The 27,865-nt window shown below is 41.5% G+C and overlaps 2 protein-coding genes across 2 annotated transcripts; one reads left to right on the top strand and one right to left on the bottom strand.

The window, feature by feature from the left end:
- Positions 1–3,203: 3,203 nt before the first annotated feature.
- On the bottom strand, positions 3,204–15,139 carry LOC127785018 (probable LRR receptor-like serine/threonine-protein kinase At1g51860). Its single transcript, XM_052312443.1, has 12 exons — positions 15,052–15,139; positions 14,321–14,906; positions 12,593–13,077; positions 9,100–9,241; positions 8,593–8,664; positions 5,688–5,765; positions 5,381–5,538; positions 4,995–5,257; positions 4,738–4,864; positions 4,305–4,373; positions 4,001–4,190; positions 3,204–3,777 (listed from the first exon to the last, which is right to left on the bottom strand). Exons 1-12 carry the CDS (start codon positions 15,134–15,136, stop codon positions 3,387–3,389), a joined length of 2,646 nt encoding a protein of 881 aa, XP_052168403.1. The 5' UTR covers positions 15,137–15,139; the 3' UTR covers positions 3,204–3,386.
- An 8,588-nt stretch (positions 15,140–23,727) lies between these two features.
- LOC127784941 (S-norcoclaurine synthase 1-like) lies at positions 23,728–26,915 on the top strand. The gene is made up of 3 exons (XM_052312369.1): positions 23,728–24,059; positions 25,569–25,816; positions 26,189–26,915. The coding sequence occupies exons 1-3, from the start codon at positions 23,802–23,804 to the stop codon at positions 26,745–26,747; spliced, it is 1,065 nt and encodes a 354-aa protein (XP_052168329.1). The 5' UTR covers positions 23,728–23,801; the 3' UTR covers positions 26,748–26,915.
- The last annotated feature ends 950 nt before the right edge of the window (positions 26,916–27,865 follow it).

A 27,865-nucleotide genomic window follows, 5' to 3' on the forward strand; every position in this document is an offset into this window, starting at 1 on the left:
GTAACCATGTTTACGTATGAGTCCCTAGTCAATTATGACAATTGCTTAGAAATGCTATTTTAGAATCATGCATACTCATATTTATCAAATGTTATATGCTTGGGCAATTACCTTTGGGAAGGTAATTGAGATGCGGCATGTGGAGACATGAGCGCCACATTGCCATGATGTTGATGACATGATTTGTGAAAGGAGAAATAAAAACTAAACAACTGTTTTCGACTGGGGCGGCTGGAGGATTTGGGTGGTGTCCGGAAAAGGCTAGTGCCGTCCCCGGTCAATTAAGGACCGAGCCATGAAGTTAAGCATGAAACGACCCCCGTACAACCGCACTTCTCGTATGGGTATAGACCTAGCGGAGTAGATAGCTGAGCGGAGGCAGTATCCATGCGTAGTGGTCTTCTTTTAGGTGTGTGATGTGGCAAGCAGTCTGCTGGTGGATGCCCGGTTCGGATGGCCAGGTGGATGGTGGATGCCCGTTCCGGATGGTCAGAGGCTGGCTTGGCAATACTACATGAGGATACCCATAAGAGAACAATCATGATGGACTGGGTTCAACGACAAGAAGCAACGTAGGAGTGTGTGTTTTTCCCTTCCTAGGAGCGCCAGAACTCCTCTCACTGCTAGAAACGTATGACGCCTAGAGTGCATGAGGACTAAAGTTCATGGAGCAGGTACTGCCAATGCGAGGTTATCAAAAGGCTTTGCCGTGACGCGTCTCATGTGTTGGGACGAGGCTCATGTGTTGGGCAGTCGCGGAGTGCGGGTAAAGTGTACATCCACTACGGTGTGAGTAAACCAAATCTATTCGAATAGCCATGCTCGCGGTTATTGAGCACCGGGACATGTATTACACTTGGCTAGACTCTAAATTCTTAACTTGTGTCGGATGGGATATTGCATAATGATTTCTATGCTGATGGAGCCACTTCCTGAGAGGCGGGAAGGTGGACGTCCTCAGAAAACCATGACGACACAACAACGGGAAGCTATCCTTGGATCACAATGGATGGTGGACAGAACCGTCATTGTTTAATATGAACACTGGTACTAAAATTTGATCAGTCTGTGCTAGGTCTTAGGGTTGTGAAAAGAATTATAAAACTTGCTTTGCGCAAAAGAACCATAGCCATCCTTTGAATACCCCTGTCATGTGCATTGTTGCTGTGGTGGCTTGTTGAGTACGGTTGGTACTCACCTTGCAAATATAAACTTAATCAGAGGCTGGAGATGAAGCTTCGGAGGATCCCTATGCCTATTACCAGGAGGGTGATGAAGACGATGGCGCTCTGTAGGCCTTAGTTACGGTCGTTGCCTGTGGCAATGGCGTGCCGCTGCCTTAACTCCGCTGCCTTACCTACTTCTGTTTTTGGAATGTATTCCGGACCGCTCGGTCCGATGATTTAAGACTGCGCCTGCTGGCTTATGATGTAATAATTCGTACTAGACTCTCGTGTATGTGCACTTGGTATTTCAGCTATGAATTCATGTGTACCAGACTACTTGATACAGGGAAATGGTACTGTTTACACGATTGATTCCTGTTATAAAAACGGGGGTCCACAGTCACATAGCTGCATCCACGTCTGCACGCCTCCAAGCACAAAGAGAAAGAGGACTTCATGGCGAGCGTGTGCACGGGTCAGCCGGTGTTGTCACGCGCTTCCCACTCCCGCTGCGCTCGCCACTGACTGGTCCCCTCTCCCCGCGTCCGCTCGCTGTCACCCGGAGTCACACTGCCGCGTCCACGTCCGCTCGCTGTCGGCCGGAGTCACACTGTCGCTCTCACGTCCGTTCGCCTCCAAGCATAGAGAGAGAAAGGGGTGGCTTAATATGACATGTGGGCCCTATATTTTCTTTTTTTTTCTTTTTGCTGATTGGATTTCCACGTCGGCGCCACGTGTACGCCATGTAGGATAAAAACCACTTTGGACTGAGTCAGGAGGGTAATTCGTCCGGTATCAATAGTTCGATTTTTAATATGTCTAGTTTTGTGGTTTGGGGGGGTAATTCATACCATCGCAATAGTTGAGAGGGGTAATTCGTACTTTTTCCAAAAAGATAAACGGTTCTTTTATGGCCAAGAATGTTGGCCCAAAACTGGGAGACATTGGCCCAACAGGGTGAAATCCTTGCCACACCACAAAAGCTAACTCAAGAGTTTTTCCAAAAAGATAAACAATTCTTTTATGGCCAAGAATGTTGGCGCAAAACCGGGAGACGTTGGCCCAACAGGGCGAAATCTTTGCCACACCACAAAAGCTAACTCAAGAGGTGCGGGACTCCCCCCACTTTTAAGTTGGTTCACATTGGTACCCGTCAGCACTGACCGACCCCACATACGGGACTCACACCTGCGGTCCACTAACCGGCCCCACACATGGGCACATACGGGCCTCACACCCCCCTCCCCACTTTTAAATTGGTTCACATTGGTACCCCTCAGCACTGACCGACCCCACATACGGGACTCACACCCGCGGTCCACTGACCGGCCCCACACATGGGCACATACGGGCCTCACACCCCCCCCCCACTTTTAAGTTGGTTCACATTGGTACCCCTCAGCACTGACCGACCACACATACGGGACTCACACCCGCGGTCCACTGACCGGCCCCACATATGGGCACATACGGGGCTCACACCCACGGTTCACTGGGCTTTGGGCTTACACCACTCTGAGTGTTTACAAGTAGTAGAGATTGTGTGTTTGGCTCTGATACCACTTGTTGGACCAAAACCGGGAGACGTTGGTCCAACCGGGAGAAATCCTTGCTACACTCTAAAAGCTAGCTCAAGAGGTGAGGGAGTCCCCCCACTTTTAAGTTGGGTTCAACTCTCCCTGAATAAGCAATATGTGACTATTCCCAACAAACAAGAATAATAGTTGAACGCTAACTTTGCTGTGCAAGCAAATGATATGCACAGTACCACTAATCATAAAAATAAGATATGAAAAAAACTTTGGAGAAACGGCAGGAACATTCTAATATTTGCTACAAATTCTGCATTGTTCCATAAGACCATGCAAGCTCGTACACATTATTGTTGTTTTTCAACATAGAAAAAGAAGTGTATAGCAATGGATGCTTGAACATATAAATATCAAGAAAAATATGTACTGCAAACCTGAAACTACTATAGGATCTAAAAAGGATGTCCACGTCTAATTTTTCTCGGAGTAAATTTTTACCGATGGTAACACAGACAAATATCAGACGCCCTTTTCTGAATCCTATAATAGGATTTATGTTTGCATGTATATTTTCTCTAAATATCATCTCTAAATATCATGCCTTAATATGACAAACACTTCACCAAAACACATGTTGAACCAAAAAATAAATACCACATCTATGTACATATATATCCAGCTTCTTAGTTCATCTTGCCGATGGACCAAATGTGGATACCACATCCACGGCATCATTTGTTGGGCCTGCCCTATTCCTATCCTCACGAGCTTCTTCCAATGCAAGGCATTCCTTCAACTGTAAAACAACGGTGGACATAGTTGGCCTTTGAATAGCAACATCTGTTGTGCACAGCATTGCGGTATCCACCACCTTCCACATAGAGCTAATGTCATAGGAATCATTAAGCCGTGCGTCGGCAACTAAGCCGATACTACCGGAGGTAACCTTACGTTCCACACGCTGGACGATGTGACCATGGCCAGCTAGTATCGGAAGCTCACCAGTGACTACCTCCAGTAGAACAACACCAAAGCTATAAACATCACTGCTCTCAGTTAGTCGGCCGGTCTGATAGTACCTAAAAATATGTGCCTCACGTTAACGAAACTACAAAATTTGCTTGGAGTGATTAACATGAAAGGTGTTTGCAGTTGAGCTTGGTCACCAATTTACCATATTACTTTTTCAAACGTAGGAAACTAAACGAGTTATAAAATCTAAATTAAACTATTAATAAGTTACTCATCAGAATAGATAAAAAATGTACAAATATATAGTAGTATATAAACAAGAGGACGTACTCTGGGTCAATGTAACCCACTGTTCCAGCTGCGGTGACTGATATGTGAGTCTGCGAGTCACTAATATACATTTTAGAGAGCCCAAAATCAGCTAGTTTAGCTTTCAGATTTTCACCCAAGAGAACATTATTGGTTTTCACATCCCCGTGAATTATTGGCAAATTGCAACCCTTGTGTAGGTATTCCAGGCCTACACACGCATATGTATATCAATATTAATATCCAATCCAAGAAAACTATAAATAAAAGAGATGTGCATGAACTATCAAATTCCAGATTATATTTGTCTTCTGTAGCAGCATACCTTGTGCAGCTTCAAGCATGATTCGCACACGTTTTGCCCAGTTCAAGGTTTCACCAACATCACGTTTACCTAAATATATATAATGTGCACATTGACAGTTAGAATAACTGTACTATATATACCAAGCCCTTCATTCACATGTAAATTTTGAGAAAGTTTCACAAATTATTGCATGGGTGCAAAACTAGTCAATATTGGAGTAATATGACTGTCCTTATAAAAATATATAATGCTATGTATCAATGCGATGAGTTCATAGAAATACGCATTCATCGATAACGCGTTGTTAATTACTATTTCAGATACAGACATTTTCAGGTCAGTACCATAAACTTTGAAAGTTTGTTTCAACAATAAGATTCATATATTGCATAATTATACTCATGAAATTCAAAACTGCGAAATAAGTTCTCTAAGTTTGTAATGGACAAACCTCTCAGATGATCACATAGACTGCCACTAGGCATGTACTCATAGACCAGTGCTAAATAGTGCTCTTCCCAGCAGTATCCAACCAAAGAAACTAGATTTCTGTGATGCACCTTTGTCAAGCTCTGGACCTATGTAATGAGAGGTACAATACATAGATATCTCAGTGTGAATGTGACTCGATAAGATTCCAGTCACACGTGTCATCCGTAATTTGGATTCAATGATATCCTTAATTTTTTGGAGACTGAAATTTGGTACCTCAGCTAAAAACTCATCAAGCCCATGCAATGATGATTCGGATCGCATCTTGACAGCAACCTCAGAGCCATCTTCTAAACAACCATAATACACATGTCCAAAACCTCCTTGTCCAATAAACCGTTGAAAGTTAAGAGTAAAATTCTTCAGTTCCTCATATGTGAATTGGCGACTTCCATTTATTGGCAAATGGCTCCAGTGATCTGTTGTACTTCCTGGAGCTTTCTTGGGATCCGGTACTCTGGGAGGATCAAATGTAGAAACTGGTTTTTGCATAAAACCAGTTATATGAAATTAAATAAATACCGAATGAGGTTAACCCTGTGGATTTATTTTTTTTTTCAGAACATGTACAGCTTATAGGAGCATATGTAGATCCTACACACCGTTGTGCTTTCCTTTTGCTCTCCAGAGAAAAAATGCAAGAAGTATAGCCACTGCCAATACTGGAGTAACTATTGAAATTGCTAAGATAGTTGTTGATCTGTTTGTTGACCGAGACGAAGAGGTTCTGCTGTTGCAGATATCTCCGTCAGACGTGTAACTAAAATTGTCCAAAACCATTAGTTCAGAATTTGTGTTAGTGCAAAAAAAGAACCTTCAACGTGTTCACTTGCCTAGAGATCACACAAATAACATTCCCACAATTTGGATAATATCAATTGTGGAAACTGAACAGGAATATAATCAAACCTGAAAATGTATAATCCTGCAATATTTTTACAGAGCGAGTCTGGAACTGGCCCATTCAGTTGGTTACCTGACAAATTTCTGTCAAAAGTAGAATACAATTTATTATACATTAAACAATATATGCATGGACTTAAATATTTGGAAGGGAGGGCTGCAACCTGTAAGACGAACTGTTGAAACATTTGCACAATTTTAAGTGAGGCTAAATAATGTGAAGATACTTGCTTCAATTTTTACTTGGAATAAGATATAAAGAGCCAACTATCAAAACTGTTCGTCATATCCTGCTGGCAGATCAAGGAAACGTTGGTTTTGCAACACGTAGGTTTTGTGGCAACTATACTGGGTTCAGTTATCCTATGTTTGATAAGAAATATGATCCTGAAAATTAAACAGAAGAAGGGGCAACACATATCCAATGAGCCAAGTCGACCCATCCGTTCAACAACACTGGCTAATTCAAATATTCAATCCCATAATGGCCATAATGTGGCAAGGTCTGGTGACAAAATAGCTAGAATCGGGAGTGGCCCTTGTCCCTCTGATGTAAGGTTCACGTCAAACTTCGGACGGTCGTCTGGCCCCGGCCGTGCGCACTCCAGACAGCCAAAAACTGTCACTGATGATGAATATCAATGCCGATTTTAGACACCAAAGTGTCACATATGCGATGGATCTTATAAAGGCTACTTCTAATTAAGTACGAACCGTCATTGATGTGATACTTATCAGTGTGTGGTTCATGGCTAGAACGGGCAACAGTAACAATTTTCAGCGATATATTTTTCAAATACGAATCAGGGTTTTTATAATGAATGTCGGTTCTAGCTATGAAACAACACTAATAAGTGTCTCATCTATGCCGGTTCTAGCAACAAACCAGTACGACCGACCATATTAATGCTAGTTTTGGAAAGGAACGTAACTTTATTATACAAACTTACACATGAGACAAATTTTGAAGTGCTCCTGGATTGCGCTTCCTCCTGCCCCCGCGTCGCTCCAGGGCAAGGGGCGACACGGGAGACGATTAATATTCCTCCCTCGCCGCCACCCCACTCCACCTCCTACTCCCCCGCCTCGCCGCCGCTCGAGCAGCCGCCGGAAACCGTGTGTCTGCAAGGATGGCGGTGGCGGGGCTCCAACCCCCCCCCCCTTCTCCATGGAGGCCACGGAGGTCGGCACCCACGACCAGTCCGGGGACGGCGACGGCCGTGAGGGGGTGAGCTAGAGCTGGCGCGCCTCATCGAGGTCGGGACGCCTGCAGCGAGGAGGGATGCAGTCTGGTGAGGAGGGAAGACCACGACGCCCGTGGTGGTGGGCTGGTGCCGACGTTGAGCTAGAGGGCTGCCGGCGTAGATCCGGACCTCTTTGGCACGGTAGCGGCTGGTCTCCGTGGCCGACAACGGGTGACGCCGGGGCGGTGTGGGAGGCGGCGGATACGGTGTCCCCTAGGCCGGATCCGGCCATCCTCGCTTGGATCTGGCGCGTCAGTGGTGGCGGCTCGGCAGCGTTTGTGCGGCGGCAAGGCTTGCGACCGGCTTGGAGGTGCGTGGCGGCGGCGTGCGGCTGAGCCGCGTGGCGGTTCGGCGGTTGGGAGCTGTGACGGTGGCGGCGGCTCGGGGGCATGGCCTGCCCGGTGGTGTGGCCCACCCCATGGTGTGGGTGTGGTGCTTCTGGGGGTGGTGCACTGCTACACTGCCTGGCCGCTCGGCAGTAGGGAAGCCGTCGCAGTGCCCTAGTGGCCAGGTGGGCGGCGTGGCGCACTAGGTGGGGCAAAGAGGCCGGATAAAGGGGGCGCCGGCGGATGGCGCCGGAGCCGGTGTGGCCGCGTTTCCAGTGTCGACGTAGGCCCAGATGGTAGTGCAAAGGGAGCTGGCGGCAGTGGGTCGTCTTCCTCGTTGCCGGTCGGCATCCTCACCCTTCCTAGAGCTCCCCCCCTTCTTTGCGGGGAGTTTCTAGGCCAGATTGAGATGGCAGCTTGTCAGCGGGGGAAGCTCAGGATGCCGAAGCAATGCCACCCAGTTCCTGGTTCTCCTTCGGCCAAATCTAGCGAGGAGGCCAGCGGGTGGTGGAACGGAGGGGTCTTGGGCCAGCTCTCAAGGATGGTGGTTCGATGAAGTCGGCCGACAGCGGGGCGTCGGTGCGATGTGGTGGCAATCTTGTCGTTGGTTGGATTGGAAGCTGGCAAGAGAAGGGGCATTGGTCGAGTGTGGCGGAAGCCATGTGCCGCCGATATTTAGATGGTGGATTAGGATTGGGCGACGAACCATGGCAGTAAGGGTTCCGAGTGAAAGCTTAGCCCAATTTCTTTGGGCCAATAGTGACTATGCCTTCGGGCGTGGTAACCCTCCTAAGGGCATTGTTGAGGTACCCCTCCTCCCTCGGCAAGGAGTTCTGGGTGAAATCACAGTTCTTTGGATGGATGACGGCGGCGTCTTTCGGCGTCGTGACCCTCGTGGGGGCGTCATTTTTGAGTCTTCGTTTCATGGTGGTGTTGTTGGCCCGGTGGCGATCGGTCTCGCATAGCGATGGCTGGTTCGGTGCTTGGCTTCCCTCTCTGTAGCGTGTGTTTGGGCGGTTGGCACATGGTTCGATCGGGGTGTGTGCTCTGGTGCACATCCTTCCTTGATAGCCAGCTGTCGATGTAAAACTTTTCTTGTAATCTTTTCTTCCTATCTTAATTATATTGAATGACCTTCTTCGGTCGTTCCGGCAAAAAAAAAAACATGAGACAAATTTTGTATGACAATTATAGCACACATTGAGATCTACATTTTGTAGCTGACAACTTATTTGAAGTCATTTGAATGTCCAATCCACGATTCTAATCTAAAAGAGGAAGGGTGAGAATGAAAACTGTCCGTACCCTTCAAACAAAAGTAAAAGAAAATTGTTTACTCACAAATAGTTGAGCGCGGTGAGAAAAGTGAAGTTAATAGATATCACCCCTTGCAAGTTGCTCTGGGAGAGATCACTGCATGGCAACCAAAATTTTCAATTAATGTTATAAGGACAAGACTAAAATTGTATAACAACTAATTAGACAACCTTCTAGCTTTACTACTGGATATATGAATGAATATATGTTAAATGATGTATAAATGATAGATGTATTTGGTAGAAATATTGTGAAAATAATATGAGGAATGATGATTTAGCATATTATATGTTGAACTATAAAATATAATAATTTGTAGATGATGTATGTAGTTATATTCATGTTTTTGTACGTACAATGCATGGTGACCTTTAATGTTTAGTGGGTTAATGTGGTCTGCTCGAATGTCAACTAATAATTTATATGCTTGTATGTTGAGTTTTAAGTGTCTAGTGGCTTATGACTTAATGTAAGGTATAGATATATTAACAGTGCTATACGCAATATATCTCCAGAATTAGTAACACTCACAGTGATATTATTCTTGAAGTGTTATCATCACCTGCAGTGCTGCATTTGATGCCATCCCAAATAAATTCGGACGGGAAACACGGATCACCCATCCAGTTTTTCTTGATCCCATACTCATATTTAATGTCCATGATCACGTCAACTAACAGAGGAATAGAACAAACAAGTTAAGTTATGTTGATAGTACAATTGGAAGCTAAGCAACAATAGCTTATGGTTTGAGCTATTGTTGCTATTAGAGTTTGTATTAAATACGTGTACAAAGTCTTCGATTTTGCTAAATATTTGTCGGGTGATTTTTTCCATAGTATTTGACGTTTTTCTAGCCGCATGATGTTTTCCAAGATTTGTGCAACAGCGGGTTAGTTGAGTACATGACCGAGTCAACTGACTTTGTATATATCAATGGATTCCTGTACATCACGCATGTCAGTAGCTATTTATTTCTTCTATCTATTTCTTTCTTTCTTTTTCTAGTTACCAAAATTTACAGTGCACTTGTACTAAAATTACATTACACTTACATACCATATCTACTGTTTTTACAAATGTAATTTTAGTTATAAAGCACTGTAATTTTAGTTACAACTTATAAATGCAACATTTAACCCTTCAGATATCTACACGGTTTCTTAAGCAATATATTTGTACTAAAACGACAAATATTCTAGTTACCAAAATTTACAGTGCACTTACATGCCATATCTACTGTTTTTACAAATATAATTTTAGTTATAAATGCAACATTTAACACTTCAGATATCTGCACGGTTTCTCAAGCAATGTATTTGTTCTAAAACGACAAATATTCTAGTTACCAAAATTTGCAGTGCACTTGTACTAAAATTACACAGTGCACATATATGCCATATCTACTATTTTTACAAATGTAACTTTAGTTATAAAGCACTGTAATTTTAGTTATAAATGCAACATTTGTGTTAATCTTTACTGAATACTACTCTACTAACAAGCACAATCACAGGCTATTTGAATGGTTTCTCTGTACTGTTTTTTTTTTTTTACCGTTGGATGCAGATCTGAGGGGAGAAAAAATTTGGGTGATTTTTTCTCAAAAATCACACGACAGATGCCTAGACAGTCCCCTTAGAGTTTTATTAGGTATAGGAATGAGTAAATTCTCTATATACCCTTCAAAATTCACTCAATCCCTTTCATACCCCTGAAATTTACCCAATCTCTTCTATACCCCTAAAATTTCAACTTGATCCCTTACATACCCCTGCCGTTATATTTTTCTCCATTCCACTGTTAATATTCCAATGTTAAGTTTGGTTGCAAATGTCTTTTATGTCATTGAAAATTTTGTTTGAGTGCGTAGTATGTGCATTTTATGAAACTAATGGGGCTAAATAATTAGTGCAGAAAAATTTGACATAAAATTTGAAAATAAAACAAATGTAGTAAATTAAAATTTTTATTTGAAATTTTAATAGGACAATGAATTTTTTTTATCGGGAGCATTGATAAAAGAATATCGTGAGCATTGGTAGTACTATCTTTATATGAATGCTCCTTATTTTTATGACTTAAAAAATAAAATAAATACATATTTTTATTTATTATCTAAAAATAAATTTTGTCTTAAATAATGTATCGCACAACAAACTCATAACTATAATAGTCTCGTGCGATAAACTTTTATATTTTCAATAATTTAATAAGAAATTTCTATGTTCATCCACAGGATAAATTTGTCATTTTTATAGAAATTAGATAATCAACTGACGGGAGAGGCATGGATGGGATCAAAATCAAATTTTACATACAAGGAAGTAAACAAAATTTAGAGGCATAGAAGTAATTATAGATGGCCATAAGACCCGCCCGGCAAGGCCCACCAGTGAGTGGGCAGGCACGGCCTGGTCGGCACTTCGTGCCAGGTCGTGCCTGGTCGGCACTTCGTGCCAGGCCGTGCTGGCCCATGGGCTGCACCTCTGGCCCAGGCACGACCCACCAGCAGTCGGGCCGTGCCGTGCTAGCCCAAAGGTACTATGGCCCATCGTGCCTTTTATAAAATAAGTCTAATTTTCCTCCCTCCTCTTTGGGTTGGGACATATATATAGCTAAAATAAGTCTATTTTACGTCCCTATTCTTTGGACCGTGACATGTAATATCTCTATTTTTAGTCCCTATTCTTTGTGTGATGGGCCTGGCCTGCTGGGCCATCGTGTCGTGCTGGCCCAACGTGCTGGTGGGGAAGCCCCGGCACGGCCCGGCGGTCGGGCCGGGCCGGCACGGGCCCGACCCCAAGTCAGGCCGTGACATGCTTGGGCCGGGCTAAAATGCCGTGCCGTGGGCCAGGCCGTTGGGCCTCGAGCCTTATGGCCATTTATAGATGAGATTTGCTAAAATTTCAGGGTATACAAGAAATTTTTCTATAGAAATATTGTAAGAGTCAAACTTTATCATAGGTTCACTCTTAAATAGAGGAGCATACGTATTGTAATGGCATATGGTGACTTAGCATAGCGAGGAGTCGCTACCGATGGCGTTCAACCAAGGGTCGTTGTAACTTTGATATGCCGTAATATGCTGGATCGGGGAGGAGTGTTCGTAATCAGTGCTCCGAAGATGTAGGCTTCGGCTGAACTCTGGTTATCAAATATCATACTGGTAACCTCATCAGTTTTGGATCCTCTATGGTGTTTTTGGTGTTTAGTTTTCGATGATAATTTTGGACCGGTTTTATAACAGCTGCCAACCGATTCTTGCTACTGCTGGTCTGCTGCCGGCAATCCCTGCTACCCTTGCTGCCGCTGATCAAGTTGTCCTCTTGCAGCTGCCTGTGCTGTTGCTACCGACAGGAGGGAGGAGAAGAGAAGAAACGCTAAAATAAGTGCTTTTGACTGGGTCGGAAAACGCGTAAAGCAGATCGCTTGTCTTAACCTCGGATTTATATAGGCTTAATCTGATTTTTCTCCCCAACGTAAAAGTTAAATTCTTATTGCTGATAATGTATTACAGAAAAAATTAATGGTGCTTTGAAAACACCTTATATTTCTTTTGAGAGACAAGTGGAGTGGTGGTGTGGGGTTTACATATAGCTAGAGCAACAAACGTGGTTTATAAGAAAATGGATCCTCTGCAACACTATATTTGCAGTAGCAGTGGCTGACAGGTGGACCCGGTCCTACATGTCAGCGGCTACTACTGTAGCTGCAGTACTGCAGACAATCCCTACTGGGTTTATAAGTGAACATCATTGTTCTTATTATTTGATATATGATAGATCAAGTTCATGACCTATTTGATAGCATATATAGCTCTTTCTTTTTTTCTACTATAACGAGATAATTAGTAATGAAAATTTATGAACTATTTTACGGTGCAGATCGTCATAAAAAATATTAAAGACACCTGCGCGAATGCACGGGCTTTCTTACTAGCTGTCTTAAAAATGAATAATATATATTTTCTAAAATAAATAATGTATTATCACCCAAAGAGAAATGAAGAGAGTGCTCTTACAGTCTTTGTGGAATGTCCTTGGACTATCATGTGTGATAACAGTATAGATCTCCATCGCATTGAGCATCGGAGGCAGCGCCGAGGCAGCTGTTCTCCTGAGGACGAGGCTGTAATTGCCATCATCAGCTCTGTACCCATCGGAGCTGTATACTGAAGAGGAGTCCAGGGGCGGAGGGCTGAACATGAGCGACCGGCCATTGGATCCGATCGGGAGGTCGTTCAGTGTGACATTGAACTGCCTGGGCTGGCTCTTCTGAAAATCGGCGAAGTGCAGGAACACCATGTATTCGCTCGACGACGTGGTGTCTTGCCATGGCACGGTGAGCGTCGTGTCGTTGCCACCGGGCGTCGTGATCGCTGTCTGAAGAACAGGGAGGGGCACCTCGAAGCTGTTCTCCGACTGGATTTTTTCTTGGGTGGAAATGTCTGTCGAACCTGGGTTTCCACTCCCTTTCCAGATGCGGTCGTGCTCATCAGCAGGGTACCTACATGGCATGGAGAAATATATAATCCTTTCATTACAGGACAAATATTGGACCATGATCATATATACTTAACTATATGAACTGCATGTAATGAGGGAAATATAACTTAACTTACCTAAAATCAGCGTTTTCAATTTCTATTTCGGCCAAAATTTTGGCCATTTAGGTTCTACCGAATTTCCCGAAATTTCAGTATTTTTGGCACTTTTTGGACCAATTTTTTTTAATTTTAACATAATTTGACTAAATTTTGACCAAATTTGTAAAAAATTACAGAAAAATCAAAATTTACGGCAGAGATAATCACTTCATGGCTGATTGGGTGGGGGTGGGGGTGGTTCCAAAATTACCGAATTTCGAACCGAAATTGCAGTTATTGCCTAAATTGTTCCTACCTCTTTCATACGGTGGTAAGGCCCACCTCCATACTTATGGGGTTGGGCTGGACATTGAATTTTTTTATTTGTTAACCTTTTTAATTTCTAATTTTTCAATAAACTCTTTCAAAACTTATTTCCAAAATCTGATTCTTGTGGCCATGCTAGCTTGCTTGGTGTGGCAAAATAACACTGACATGTCACCTATGGTGAACGTGACAGTTTTATGTTGTCACGCCAACGAAAGCGGCGTGGCCAAATAACGTTATCATGTTAGTAAGACTAGCTGTGATCTTGAGAATAAGTTTTGGAAGGTTTTATTTTTAAAATATAAAATTAAAAGGTTAAAAAAAATTCATGGGCATTGGCCCATTACCAAGCATGGTTACAATTATAATGGTTTTAATAAATTGATCTATACATTTTTATAATATACAAAATACAATTGTATTTAGTTAAAGAAAATAAAGAGTTATATGTTAAATCTAATTTTGAATCCTGCGGCTTGCAAAATTGTATGTGAAAATCTTCGAGTTTAGCTTAAAATGTAAAACAATTGTATGCTTGAAATTCGTGCATATTTCAATCATCAAAATGCTACTGGATTTTGCCTAATTGCAAAAAAGCCACCCTAAATTCCACTAGGGGCACATTAGACTGTTTGAAATGTTGGGAGGTCATGGATATCCGGTTCGAAAAAAAAAAACACAATCATAGGCCAATAAATATAATGCAAACTCTAATGGCAATTTGCCCAAAGGAAAGGATTGGATATTGGCTTTGTATATCCACTAATTCTGAATTTCTATCCATTATTTAAACAAAAAACAGAGGATGAGATCGAGAGGAGAGAAATTAACACATACCGGGTAAGAGTAGAAGTGTCCGCCCCCATATCCGACCGTTTAAACAAAGACAGCGACTCGCTGGTCTTGACGGACGGGTAAAGCTCGTCGTCGATCGGCCTCAGCTCCACCGACGACACGAACGGCGTGCCGCCGCCGACGTTCACCAGGCATGCCGGCGCCCACCTCGCCCACCCCATGAACACCACCTCGTACATCCGGCTAATCCCGCCGGTCTGCACAACCACGTCGTCCACGGTGGCCCAGCGTTGCGCACCGAGATGCAGATCGAACCGCAGCGACGACGCCGACGACGAGGAGCTGTTCTCGCCGTCGTAGTTGCCGTATAGGAACCCCAGCCGGACCAGGTACTTGGTCCCGGCGACGGTGGGGAGCGCGTAGCAGTTGCGCGGGCCGGAGGGGAAGCTCCGGAGCGTCTGGAGGAGGTAGCTGTCGGCGGCGGTGGCCGTGGCAGTGGCGGAGATCCGGTGATTCTCCCCTGCGCCGGCGTCGATGTACGGCTCGTCGGAGACGTAGACGATGCCGGTCTTGGGGTCCTTGTAGTCGCTGTAGTTGGCCTCCCTGCCGCAGTCGATGCTCACAAAACCTACACATGAAGAAACTGAAGAGTGAGCAATGTTTAAGCACAATTTCACAGGATCAGATGTTACAAGTCATGAAAGTATGGATCGATGCTACTGATCGGTACATAGGCTGAAACCGACAAAGAAGAGAGAAAAAGAAAGCGAAACCTGACTGGCCGCCGATCCCATCGTCAGCCGCTGCTCCGGATAGTGAGGCTAACATGAGTGCAGCGAAGAGGATCAAGCGTGCCATTGCAACCGGTGGTGGAATGGCTAGCTAAGCTAGCTAGCTAGCTCTCCGGGTGTCTGTCTACCTATATAGCAAACTTGCAAATGTGTAATGATAGCTACGTTCTATGTACGTTACGCATTATAAAATATTTTGAGTTTTGAATAGATCCTTGCACGTGCTTTATTATATATATGTCCAAATTCATATGTATGTTAGTAAATCTAGACGAGTAATGAAGAGATCAAAACATCTTATAATGTGGATGGAGGGAGTACATGATATGGTAAATGTTTTCACTGGGATGATGACCGACATAGTGACGACAACTTGTATGGCACGAGAGTTCAGTAGACTATAGATAGATGAAACATATCTCTATAAATGAATTTAGGGCTCGTTCTTGGGCACACGGAGAGGTCCACCACGTGGCACGGCCCGATTCCAGTGTTTGGTCCCTTGCATGCAGCTGTTGTATCACACATCGATGGTGAGTGATCACTAGTGTGTGGATCTTTTTGTAACATACGAAGTTTGAAGGGTTTTTCTACAGAAGTGCTCAATCTCTTCTTCCCTTCCCTTGGCACCGCCTGGTTTCTCTTCTTCCCAGCCATATTGCTGCCACGAACCTCCACCTGTCCCGCCTTGATCTCCTCCTCGCCGCACCGCCACCCCCCCAATCCCCTCCACCTCAACTCGGTGCGGCTGTGCGGGCTCCTCGGCGCATCATTGGTGAGGAGGCATGGTAAAGGGCTAAAGGCTGAGGCTCTCTAGAGGTTGGATCCAACAACCACACCTATGTGTCGAATATGTCTATAAAGTTGGTTACAATTTAGAACTTAAAGTTGTACTGGGTGTTAGGAAGTATAATTACTCTTATTCTAGACACTCTCTTAAATGGAGGCACGTCCATTGTTAGCAGGGAACTACAAATCGGATACTCAATTCCCTCCGAAAAATCAGGCGGTCAAATATTTCAGTTGACCATCAGGTGAAACATTAAGTTATACATAGTGAAATAAAAACAATTAGCAATTGAAACATAAAAGAATTTATAGAACACAGTAAAAATACATGTTGAAACATGCCACTTTCACGTATGAAATAATGAGTTTTAACAGTTTGAAACATATATATTTCTTTTCATTACAATATAATCATGTGATATTGCTACAAATACAATGGTGTGATCGTAGATCCGATAAGTAGTTTATGAGTTATTTTGAAATTCACGATATGCATGCATGGATGGATGAAGTGGGGAGAGAGAGCAAGTAGTATGTCAGGAGAGAGAGAGAGAGAGTATGGACAGTTAGTTGCTTAAAGTTTGTGAAATACAGTGAAAACACACGCTGAAACATGTCACTATAGTATATGAAATACTGATAACGGTTTGAAACATATCTTTTTCTTTCATCTGAATATAATCATTTGATTTCTTGTTTGAAAGATTTAATTAGAACGAATACAACAGTGTGATCATAGCGTAGATCGGACAATTAGTTTATGAGAAAAAAATAGTAAAAATAATAATAAAGTAGTCCAAGCATGGGAGAGGAATAGAAATAAAGGAAGAAGCTCATGAACTGTATGGCCACATGTAGTGGGATGCAGTGCGAGGGAGCCCGATCGTTCGAGCGTCCGACGGGAAGTAATTTCCCTATTGTTAATGCATGGCACCTGTAGTATAGGTAAGGAGGACTAGTTGACGCCCTAGCTAGATGAGTGTCAAAGATACCCTTATACGTTATAACTGTGTTGCGCACCAGGAGTAGCACCCGTAATTAGTTTTCTCGAGAAGTGGGCTATGACTAAACACTATTATCAAATATCATGTCTCCGTGTCATCGTCAAATCCATAAATTAAATTGAGTCGGATGGATCACGGAAACTTTGTGTTGAACCACGGTGACATAGGAGGTTATTGACTGCACGTGATGCTCCGGCAAGGTCGGGACTAAGCCGGTCACGTGTACGAGGCCGAGTCAAGCAACAAGGACAGCGATGCGACTCCGATTAATTTTGGCTCGAGATCGGACGCAACCGTCCCCAATGGAATCAGCACGAAATTAAGGTTATCCACGGGATTGCATGAATCAAAAGCTTGCAATATTGCAAACCACGACCAAATTGAGCGAGAAAATGTTCGGTTTTCTCGTGGTTTTCGTGGGTGGCGTTTATTTGCGGGCGACGAACTTCGGGCTCTTGGAGGCTGATCGAGTCAATGTGGTTGTTGACCAAGGTGCCTAGGCTGCGTGCAAATTGTTCTGATGATGGTGTTGGATGGTTATTAGTAGGTGATTAGTGCTTGTCAATCAATATATGTGGATCCACATCCATGCACAGGAGGACACGCATGATTATCCATGGATTCACATTGTGCTATTGTCTAGGTGGGGCCATATGATGGAGATATATGTAAACTTTCGTCACTGAAATGAAGAAACAAGTGCTACGATGGTAATTTCTTTGAGTGATTCAAAATAACGGTGAATTTCTAGAAATACTACAAGCTCAGTCTAAGGACGACGTGAAAATCGTGCATGTTGTCTTTGTTAATTCAGTTTATAAGACGAAAAAGAAGAAATCGTTCTTATTCATAAAGTCCGGTGAGTTCGATTTATCTATTTGGTGATGATATATATGGTCATGGATTAGATCATATGAAATTTAAATCAGAAAATAGGAAGTGAACACGTTCTTGGAGGAGTCAAATATGTGCCGATTAAGGAGCGATTCAATTTGTCTTAGTAAGACGCGTCTCAAATCAAATTTTAAACGAAAGATAGGAAGTGACATGTTTCACCGTTCGTCCGACCCATCCAACCTTCGCTTCCTAGAGAGGGAAGTTTCTTTGAGAACTTGTTCTTGGTGATTGCAATTTTATTTCAAAATTTGGAAATTTCTGAAATTTCAGACACACCCCCCCCCCCCCCCAACAAGTCATCATCTCAATCGAAATTTTTGGGTTTTTTAAATTTTTTGTTGAATTTAGTCAAAGTTTATTCAAACTAAGTTAAAATTTCTTAAAATTACAAAAAAAAAGGTCTATTAAGTGCTGGAAATCACGGAATTTCGTAAATTTCGGTGTTAGTGAAATCGAAAGTACAAACCCTGCTTGTACTACAACTCCGTATATTGATCTGCCAAGTGTCTTCGATCTCCTGCAGCATTCTCGCTAGCATTATTTTTATCACAAACGCACAAAAGGGGATTGCACGTCAATAACATCAGCATTATCTGTCTCTAGGATCAGCCGAGACACATCTTCCTTGGCTAGTTCAATCGCCATCTTGCACGCTATTAGCTCGGCAAAAGGTACAAGCATCCCCAGTTGACGGTAGAAATTGTCGTGCTCCACTGATTAAGAAGCCCTTCTAAATCTCACAGTACCACACCAACTACACCTTACCTGTTCAAAGCAATAAATGCCCCATTTGCGTTAGCATTTCACCCATCCAACCGGGGGCTTCTTTCATGTGTACGTATTGTCTGAAATATGACCAATGAGTCTAACATATGGTTCTCCATGTTGGTGAGTTTTTTTATCCAGCTAGACCATCCTATGTTTTGCCAATAATGATTATACTCCCTTAATTCCATAATATAAGGCACAACCACTTTTTCTAATATTCCATAATAGTATAAGGCATGGATGCATGTATGCCATTAACTATGACATATTCTCCATTAAATTACTACTACCTCTATATTTTAATGTATGACGTCGTTGATTTTTTGTTCAACGTTTGATCATTCGTCTTATTCAAAAAATTTATATAATTATCATTTATTTTATTATGACTTGATTCGTCATCAAATGTTGTTTAAGCATGACATAAATATTTTTATATTTGCACACAAATTTTAAATAAAGCGAATGGTCAAACATTGTTCGAAAAGTCAAAGGCGACATACATTAAAATACGGAGGGAGTATTTTTTTAAATCCTTCACTCTCATATTTTCTAACTCTATTGGATGCATGCATTATATTTATTAGGATGATCCAAACTACAAGATGATAATAATTTTTTCTTGGTTTTGGGTTAAGGGTGGTTGTGCCTTATATTTTGGAATGGAGGGAGTAGCTTTGTTGTTAGAAAGATTTACTCTTCCTATGATAGCTCAGCGAGTATCTTGACCAAGTTAATCCAATCATGTAGCAATCAGCCAATCACCATCTTGTCTCGAATTGCTCTTTGTCCAGATGTTATTTCCTGTACGCTGTTTACGAAGAAGTCCGTTGATATTAATTCTTGTCTTACCTAGGATGTACGTATAGTGAATAGTCTATAGGACAGGGTAGAAATCACGGGTAACTTGAGCACGTGATTAATGTAATAAATGAGACATTATTTTTAGATTGACAATTCTCTGATTTGGCAGATAAGATCGGTGACAGAAGCAACGGGGATGTAGATTCTGATTCCCCATGATACCATCTCTACAAGGGATATAGAGTTTGTCATTATTAATCGATATACGGGGATTTGGCTGATATATTATACATTCTCATCAAGTTCTACATGGCTTTCTATTTGATTTTTCGCAAGGGTTGTAACTAAAATTACACTAGCTATGACTATTCGTGTTAGGTTGTTAAGACATATCCAAAAGGACTTTTTTTTTAACCATTAACTACTAGAGGGACTTGCAAAATACAATGCATGAAGATCTGCGAATCATGAAGGATATGAGAATGGATACATACAAGTTTCTCCATCTCATGGACAAGAATCCTTCCAAGTAGACATGCCAATGGGCTGAATTGAAATAGGTCCAATGGATTGGTTTCACCTCTCGATGTGCTTTGGATGGATGGAATTGGACTGAGGATTTGAGTTTAATGGGCTGGACTGGTTTGGGTGGAGGTGGAAACGGTTTGGACTAGTTTGGTTTTTGGTTTCTGATTTTTGATCCAAATTGGATCCAGCCCATGGATTTTTTTTGGATGCGCCAGCTTGTCGAGTACTGTCCAAACCTTCAGTGTGCCATGGTGCCCAGATTCTTGAGATTTGGGTGTGCCTGCAGCCTGGCCCCTTCTCAATCTCTATGCTCTCATTGATCCCTGAGCCGCGTCTGGCCTGAATTAGGCAGAAATTGGACTGTTGGGCATGCTACAAATTACACTCAGCAACATTAGAAGACTTAGGTGGACATCAAAGAAAAAAATATCTTTTCCTAAAATTTCTGGATGTAAAAGTTACTGCAAATATAGGTGAAGAGGATCGTGATAGCAACTGATTATAAGAGATTACTTGGTTCACAAAATCTTAAATATAGTCAGTGCTATTTAAGGAAATGAATTACACACAAATTAAATATGTACTAATCAATAGACAGAAGGTGGAACACTGGAACCGACTAGGAAGGCCAACCAATCAACCAACCAACCAATAAGAATAGTAAATCCTATCTTACTATAAAGTTATCCCCCACTAACTTCTTAAGCTTAACATGCAAATATGCCACATCATCATCCACTAACTAGATGCTACATCATCATCCACTAATCCACTAATTAAGAAGATGTCACATCATCATCCATTAACAATCATCACATTTAAACATCATGCAAACATGCTATGTCTTTATAGTTTTTTATAATTTAAGAGCTTTTCAAATACAAACATGTTAAATTATCATCCAACATAATTCACATAATGTTTCAATATACATCTTTATTATGTTTTATGATATCCTATATACTTATATAGTTCATCTTTACTTATTTAGCATTTAAATGATTAATCTATGGTCCAGATTATCTTTCTCCTTTTTCCTCTAATTAAGTCATATCCCATCAATTGTTTTTAGCCTTTAGATGATTAATCTACGATCCACACACCCAAAATATCTCCCTATTTTTCTTCTTCTATAAAGTCATACTACCTTACTTTTTACGTTTGAATCACCCTTCTACATACTATTTAAATTTAATTTATCATAAACCACATTAATTTACTTAATCTGGTGTTATCTAGCTATCATAGCTATCATACACGTTATTTTTTTATTCTTATCATACTAAATTCCCGTAGCAATGCGCGGGGTTTTACCTAGTATAAATCAACATAAGCAGCCTCACCAAAAGAAACCTGCATCTACCAAGATTCACCCCTAGATGTGGCTCAGGGAGAGAGGACATAGATATTGAGAAGGGGGCAGGCTATAGGGACACCCAAACTGCAAGAATCTAGACACGATAATAGGCTGAAGGTACCTGTGGCCTGTGCGCTGCAGCCCACGCTGCCGCGGCACCGCCTGGAACCAACCGCCAGTGTTGAGATGAGATGGAGGAAGACGCGACTCTTGGCCGAAGCAAAGGGGAGGGAGCGGTGGCAGCACATGGAGTGGAGCCGTGGACAAGATGGAGGCGACACTAGGTTTTGAGAGTACTGGACTAGCTAGCGCATCCAAAGAAATCCATTGACTGGATCCAATTTGGATCCAAAAATCAGAAACCAAAAAACCAAACCAGTCCAAACCGTTTCCACCTCCACCCAAACCAGTCCAGCCCATTAAACTCCTTAGCCTAGGTAATTGCATCCATCCAAAGCACATCCATAGGTGAAACCAATCCACTGGACCCATTTCAATCCAGCCCGGCCCATTGGCAGGCCACTTCCTGCCGACCTGCTCCACTTCATAATCCATGGATTGGGTATGGATTAGACAATGGATTCAACCCTTGGATTGTGCTAAATTTGGACCGAGGATCTTTGTGGTTTGGTTTGGTGGGTTTAGCTCATAGAATTCTCGGTCTAGGTTGCAGTGAAACTTTTTCTACAGTCATTTTGGGTTGGGTTGGATTCAGGGTGGATGCCAACCCATTGGCAGGCTTACCTTTGAAGGTAGAGACCCGTTCCTCATCCAGCAGGTTAGTCAAGTGCCCAATTACGTCTTATAGAACTAAAATGATATGATTAGCTTAAGTTATATTGGTAAAATTTGTAGGATATGTTATTTCCGGATGATATTGCAGTTGTGGTAAGAGCCATCTTTGACAGACAGGGATATGGAAGAGACAAATATTATTGGATTGTGATTCCTATTTGTAACGATAGCTGAATCACATAGTATATGTGGCAGTAAGCACAGTTATCAACAATTCACATTTGTCAGCAATCCAGCCACACACACGATTAGAGTAGACGTTTAATCCTACAAACTCAGCACGTTTAGTCTAGCATGGGAAATGCCCTTCCACCTCACTTAGGTAAATGGTAAAATAGCCATCAAGATCATTTATTTTTTAAAAAAATAGCAACTACTTAATTAATCATATGGTAATGAGCTAATCCATTTTACGTGCACCGGAGATTAGTTCTAAAGTGCAACTGCCGAACATATATAGGCTGTTCTTTTGGAGGGGTTGGGAATCCCTCCCCTCCACACACAAAACGTAGCAATAGATTAACGCATGATTAATTAAGTATTAGCTATAAAAAACTTGAAAAATAGATTAGTGTATTTTTTAAAGCAACTTTCCTATAGAAACTCTTTGCAAAACACACACCGTTTAGTAGTTTGAAAAACATACGCGCAGAAAACGAGAGAGATGAGTAGGAAAACTCGGGGAAAAGAAATGGGCCATAGTCTTAGTGAGAGGTATTGTAAAAGGGCCACTTGTGTGTTTTAGTTGTTACCCTTATATTTGTGTTACCTGCAGCAAGCCTAAGCAACACGCATCTTCATGAAGAAATGCGGCCTCGTTTAGTTTTCAATTTTTTTTTCCCAAAAACGTCACGTTGAATCTTTGACATATGCATGGAACATTAAATATAAATAAAATAAAAAAACTAATTGCACAGTTTGCATGAAAATCGCGAGATGAATCTTTTGAGCCTAATTAGTCTATGATTAGCCATAGGTGCTACAGTAACCCACATATGCAAATGACAGATTAATTAGGCTTAATAAATTCATCTCACGGTTTCCAGGCGAGTTATGAAATTAGTTTTTTTATTCGTGTCCGAAAACTCTTTCTGACATCCGGTTAAACTTCCGTTGTGAGGCCAAAAAATTTTCTTTTTGCAAACTAAATAAAGCCTTATATAGTACCACCAAAATTCAACGCCTAACTCATTCATTGATGTGACTACTACCAACAAAAGTTGTCACCATCTAACGTTCTAACTCACACATGTACTTTTATGTTTAATATATTTATTTGCAGCGATGTCTGAGGATATACAAATTTTCCATGTAATCATATGAATTAGTTCCAGAAGATAATTTCTGATATTAGTCTAATAGTTTAAATTAAGTAAATACGATATATTCAAATAAGCAAACAGGTAATTAATACTTGATAAAAAAAATATTTTGTCCATGGCACAAAATCATATATTATCTTTTACCCAAATCAAATCATGGATATTTTGATATTTAAAATAAAAACGAATATGGAGTCAGAGTAAACAAAGAGTTGATCGAGTTGCGTTCCTCCGGACGCTTTCGATCGCTGGCACTAGCTAGTTTGCCGGCAGGCATATTAATGAATTAAAATGAGATACCACGAGGGTCTCGCAATTTATATAAATATTTGCACATCATTGAACACAAGTTGTGATTCACAAATCACAACTAGCTGACTAGCTTGGTGCTTGGAGGACCTTTAATTAGCTAGTAGCGGCCGGAGACGATCGAAAAGTCAAGCGATTGGTTCGCTAGACGGATCAATAATGGAAGGCTCCAAGGTGATCATCAACAGGGACATCATCACCGAGGCGGCAGCCATGGCGTTCGCGGATCCCAACCTGGAGATCCCGGACAGGTACGACCGCTCCGGCGAGGTCCCGGCCGGCGTAGTCGTCGGCGGCGGTGACGACGAGAGCTACGAGCTGCCGGTGGTGGACATGGCGAGGCTACTCGACCCTGAGCACTGGGAGGCCGAGGTCGCTTGGCTCGGCTCTGCTTGTCGGAGCTGGGGTTTCTTCCAGGTTAGCTAATAACCCTTACCACACCGATTAATTAATTAAGGAAAATTTCATGTCAAAAGTGTTGAAGGGAACATCAATTTTGCCTATTTTGGAAATTTTCCCAGCGTTTAATTAGTTTCCTCGTTTTGACTTAATAAGGTGTGCACCAAAAGAGTGTAAAGGTTGTCTCCCTTTGATTTTGAGATTTTCCTAAATTTTGTCTGAAATTTTAGTTTTTAAATAAAGACTAGAAAAGATGCCCGTGCGTTGCAACTGGTGAAGGTTATTTTAATCTTATTATTTTTATACATTTTAGTTAAGGTGAAATTTACTGTGGAAATTCACTTAGATATATAATTTTTTTAGAAAATCATGAGCTGTAGTTAGGAGCATGTGAGTTTTTTATAATGAGATTTCTTATATGACGAATTCTGTATTTCCAAAAGCGAACGAACTTAAAAACCAACCAACTCAAATACAGATATGTATTTCCAAAAGTGAACTTAAAAATCGACTCATACGCGGATGATGTACCAAAGTACAAACAAAAACATCTTCAACTTTTATAATAAGTGGAGATATATAAATACAACTAAAAGTTCCATTAATATATATGGTGATGCATTTCCTAATGTATAAGTTCATCCAACAAGTACTACTACGGACCATCAAATAAGGGACGGCGTTATAAATACCAGAAACTCTAAAACCAGTATATATAGTATCTATAGAGCTTTTCCCGTTTGAGCGCGCATCCGCTGGGTACCGAAGAAGACAACCGGCACCTACGTCGATACATAGGTGTCAGTTATTATTAGTACAAATCAGCACCTATGATGCTGGGACATTATAGTAATAAACCGACACCTTTCTATAGGTGCCACCAATACTCACGATCAAGTAACCATTAGCGAATACCACCAAAAATAGCAACTTTGATGTCAAACAAAGAGGTTGGTGGCTAGAACCAGTACCTTAATTTGAACTCGCCACGTACATAAAATCTTCCATTTCGAGCTGACCTGGAAAGAATATAACGACGCCTATTATTCTTCTTCGATCAGTTAGAGGGGGAGAGGTTTTCCTTTATTTTATTTTGGTTTTATTGGAGATCTTTAATTTTGGTTGCTACAGGGTTAGTTTATACAGTTTTTCACTCCATTTCTCTCTTATTTGTTGAAATAAATCATTTGATATATAGTACTTACACAATTTTGTTTAGGTGTATATATATTTCTTCAATATTTCTCTGTTCATTTAATTACTTAATAGACCCGTCCTCATCATATGATATTTTTAACTAAGTTAAAAATATTTTTGAAATGTTCATCGTCTTAAGTGTCATTTTGGGTCAATTAAAATATGGATGGTTTTAATAGTTGTGGGTTGAATAATGTTAATTGTGGTTTTGATGTTTACACGCTTTTAGACTTCAGCAAAATTTTAAGTTGTAAAGAAAAACAGATATTCCTGAATTCTAAACACGATCTAAACGTACTTATTACATCAAATCCTGCAACTTTTCTTCAGCTCATAAACCATGGAGTTGATGAAGCAGTGATACAGAAAATGAAAGATAACACTGTACATTTCTTCGAGCTACCGCTGGAGGACAAGAACGCTGTGGCTGTCTGTCCAGATGGCGGCATTGAAGGATTTGGCCACCACTTCAGAACATCAGCTGATAAATTGGACTGGGCAGAGAACTTGATCGTTGAAACGCAGCCAATTGAGAGAAGGAAACTCGAATTTTGGCCAAGTAACCCACCCACATTTAGGTCCCTCCTCCACTCTTGTTTAATACTCTCGCCATTCTACATTTCGTCCTCTTCATCTCTCGTCTAAATTCACTTAAATTCATATGAATTTGGACACTCATATATATGAAGTATACACCATGTATCAATTTATTGAAATCCGAAACATCTTATAATATGATACTTCCTCCGTTTCACAATGTAAGTCATTCTAGGATTTTCCACATTCATATTGATATTAATGAATCTAGACATATATATCTATCTAGATTCATATGAAAATGCTAGAATGACTTACATTGTGAAACGGAGGAAGTATGTAGGAAGTATCTTTCAGCTTGATTAATTTAGTTTCATAAATTCATTAGTTCTTTGTTACCATCAATTATTCAGGGATTCGATTGACAAATACGCCATGGAGATGTGGAATCTAGCAACGCGACTGCTAGGGTTCATGGCCAGTGACCTGGGAGTTGAGCAAGAAACTCTGCTTGCCGCCTTCCGCGGGAAGCGGCAGAGCATGACCCTACACCACTACCCTCCCTGCCACCACCCGGAGAAGGTGATCGGCATCGCGCCGCACTCTGACGGCTTCGGACTGACGCTGTTGTTGCAAGTCAATGATACGCCTGGCCTGCAGATTAGCAAGGATGGCCGGTGGCACCCCGTGCGGCCACAGACAGGTGCCTTCGTGATCAATATCGGTGAGATCCTAGAGGTTCTCACCAATGGTCACTATAAGAGCGTGTTCCACAGAGTGGTCGTCGACACCGAGAGGGGTCGGGATACCATTGTGGTGTTCCAGGACGCATGTATCAATGGAGTGGTCAAGCCACTACCGGAGCTCGGCGAGGCACGATATCATGCGATCGACAGGTTGGAGTATTCCAAGGGCCACGCAACAGAAATATTTAGCCGAGGGGAACGGTTCGTCGACACCCTTAAGAAGTGATCCGACATAACTAATCTTGTCTGCATGGTGAATAATTTATTTTAGGAAGTGATTATTCAATAATTTCTTTTAATGTTATTCGGTAGTATTTCTTAAAAGTAATGGTGAATAACTTCCAGCGATAAAAAAAAATTTGTGCCAGTTTGCTTGTTATTACGAATGGTAACAATGAAATGGACCGATTGATAAATCTCCTCGATTATCAAGCTTTGTGTGTTGCACTGACACTAGTCGTCTTAGCATATCGATGAGCTGACATAGTGAAAGTCCATCCTATCAGTGATAGATCGATATAGACTGATTGAACCAATGCAATATATGCTCAATGTTAAACATATACTCCGTACAACATCACTAATGAGACTGATTGAATCAGTAGTTGGACTGTGAATTATATACTCATAATTTTCTCGTGCTATGCTACTGTGACATTCAGAAATGCAAATCAAACGACAAAAGAATGCACTTGCAAGGCACATCAGGACAACCATGACATGTTTCATGATTGAAATTATTATTCCATAGTTCATAATAGATGGACAAGATATTCAATTAAAAAACATTTTTACTACATCGTAAGTGTAACACGTTAAATTGATGTCGCACCAAATAAAAAACTATATAATCAACATAGTTGTGAGCCAAATGTCACGCGAATAATAAACAATGTTATGAGCATGTAATAGTACACGGTTTCCTCATTCTAAAGATTTGGAAAAAAAAACTCAAGAGCGGATAAAACCATGTGAAAACGGGACAAAAATTACTCTCTTATCATATCCAAACATATCTATTCACAGTCGAGTCTTGATTACTATATAATCTCTGGTTCAAAGCCATGCCAATGTACAATTTAAGCGCCGAGTTGAACGTACATATCAGCATTCTTGACAATCAACAGAAATCTCCATTGTAGGGCATTAGTAAGCGACAACCTCCCTAGTTCCCTGCACTTCACACTATCCCAGCTCTTAGCAAAGTACTTGGGAACCAAGTCAGTTTTATCGGAACCTATAAGGCTGTAACACATGGAGAAACTTGAACTGTTTTGAGACAAATAAAGGAAAAAAATAAGCATAAGCAATTGCCATGCATGAGTGGATCTCATTAGTGAAAAC

This window comes from Oryza glaberrima, chromosome 9 (genome assembly GCF_000147395.1).
Source record: "Oryza glaberrima chromosome 9, OglaRS2, whole genome shotgun sequence".
NCBI lineage: Eukaryota > Viridiplantae > Streptophyta > Magnoliopsida > Poales > Poaceae > Oryza > Oryza glaberrima.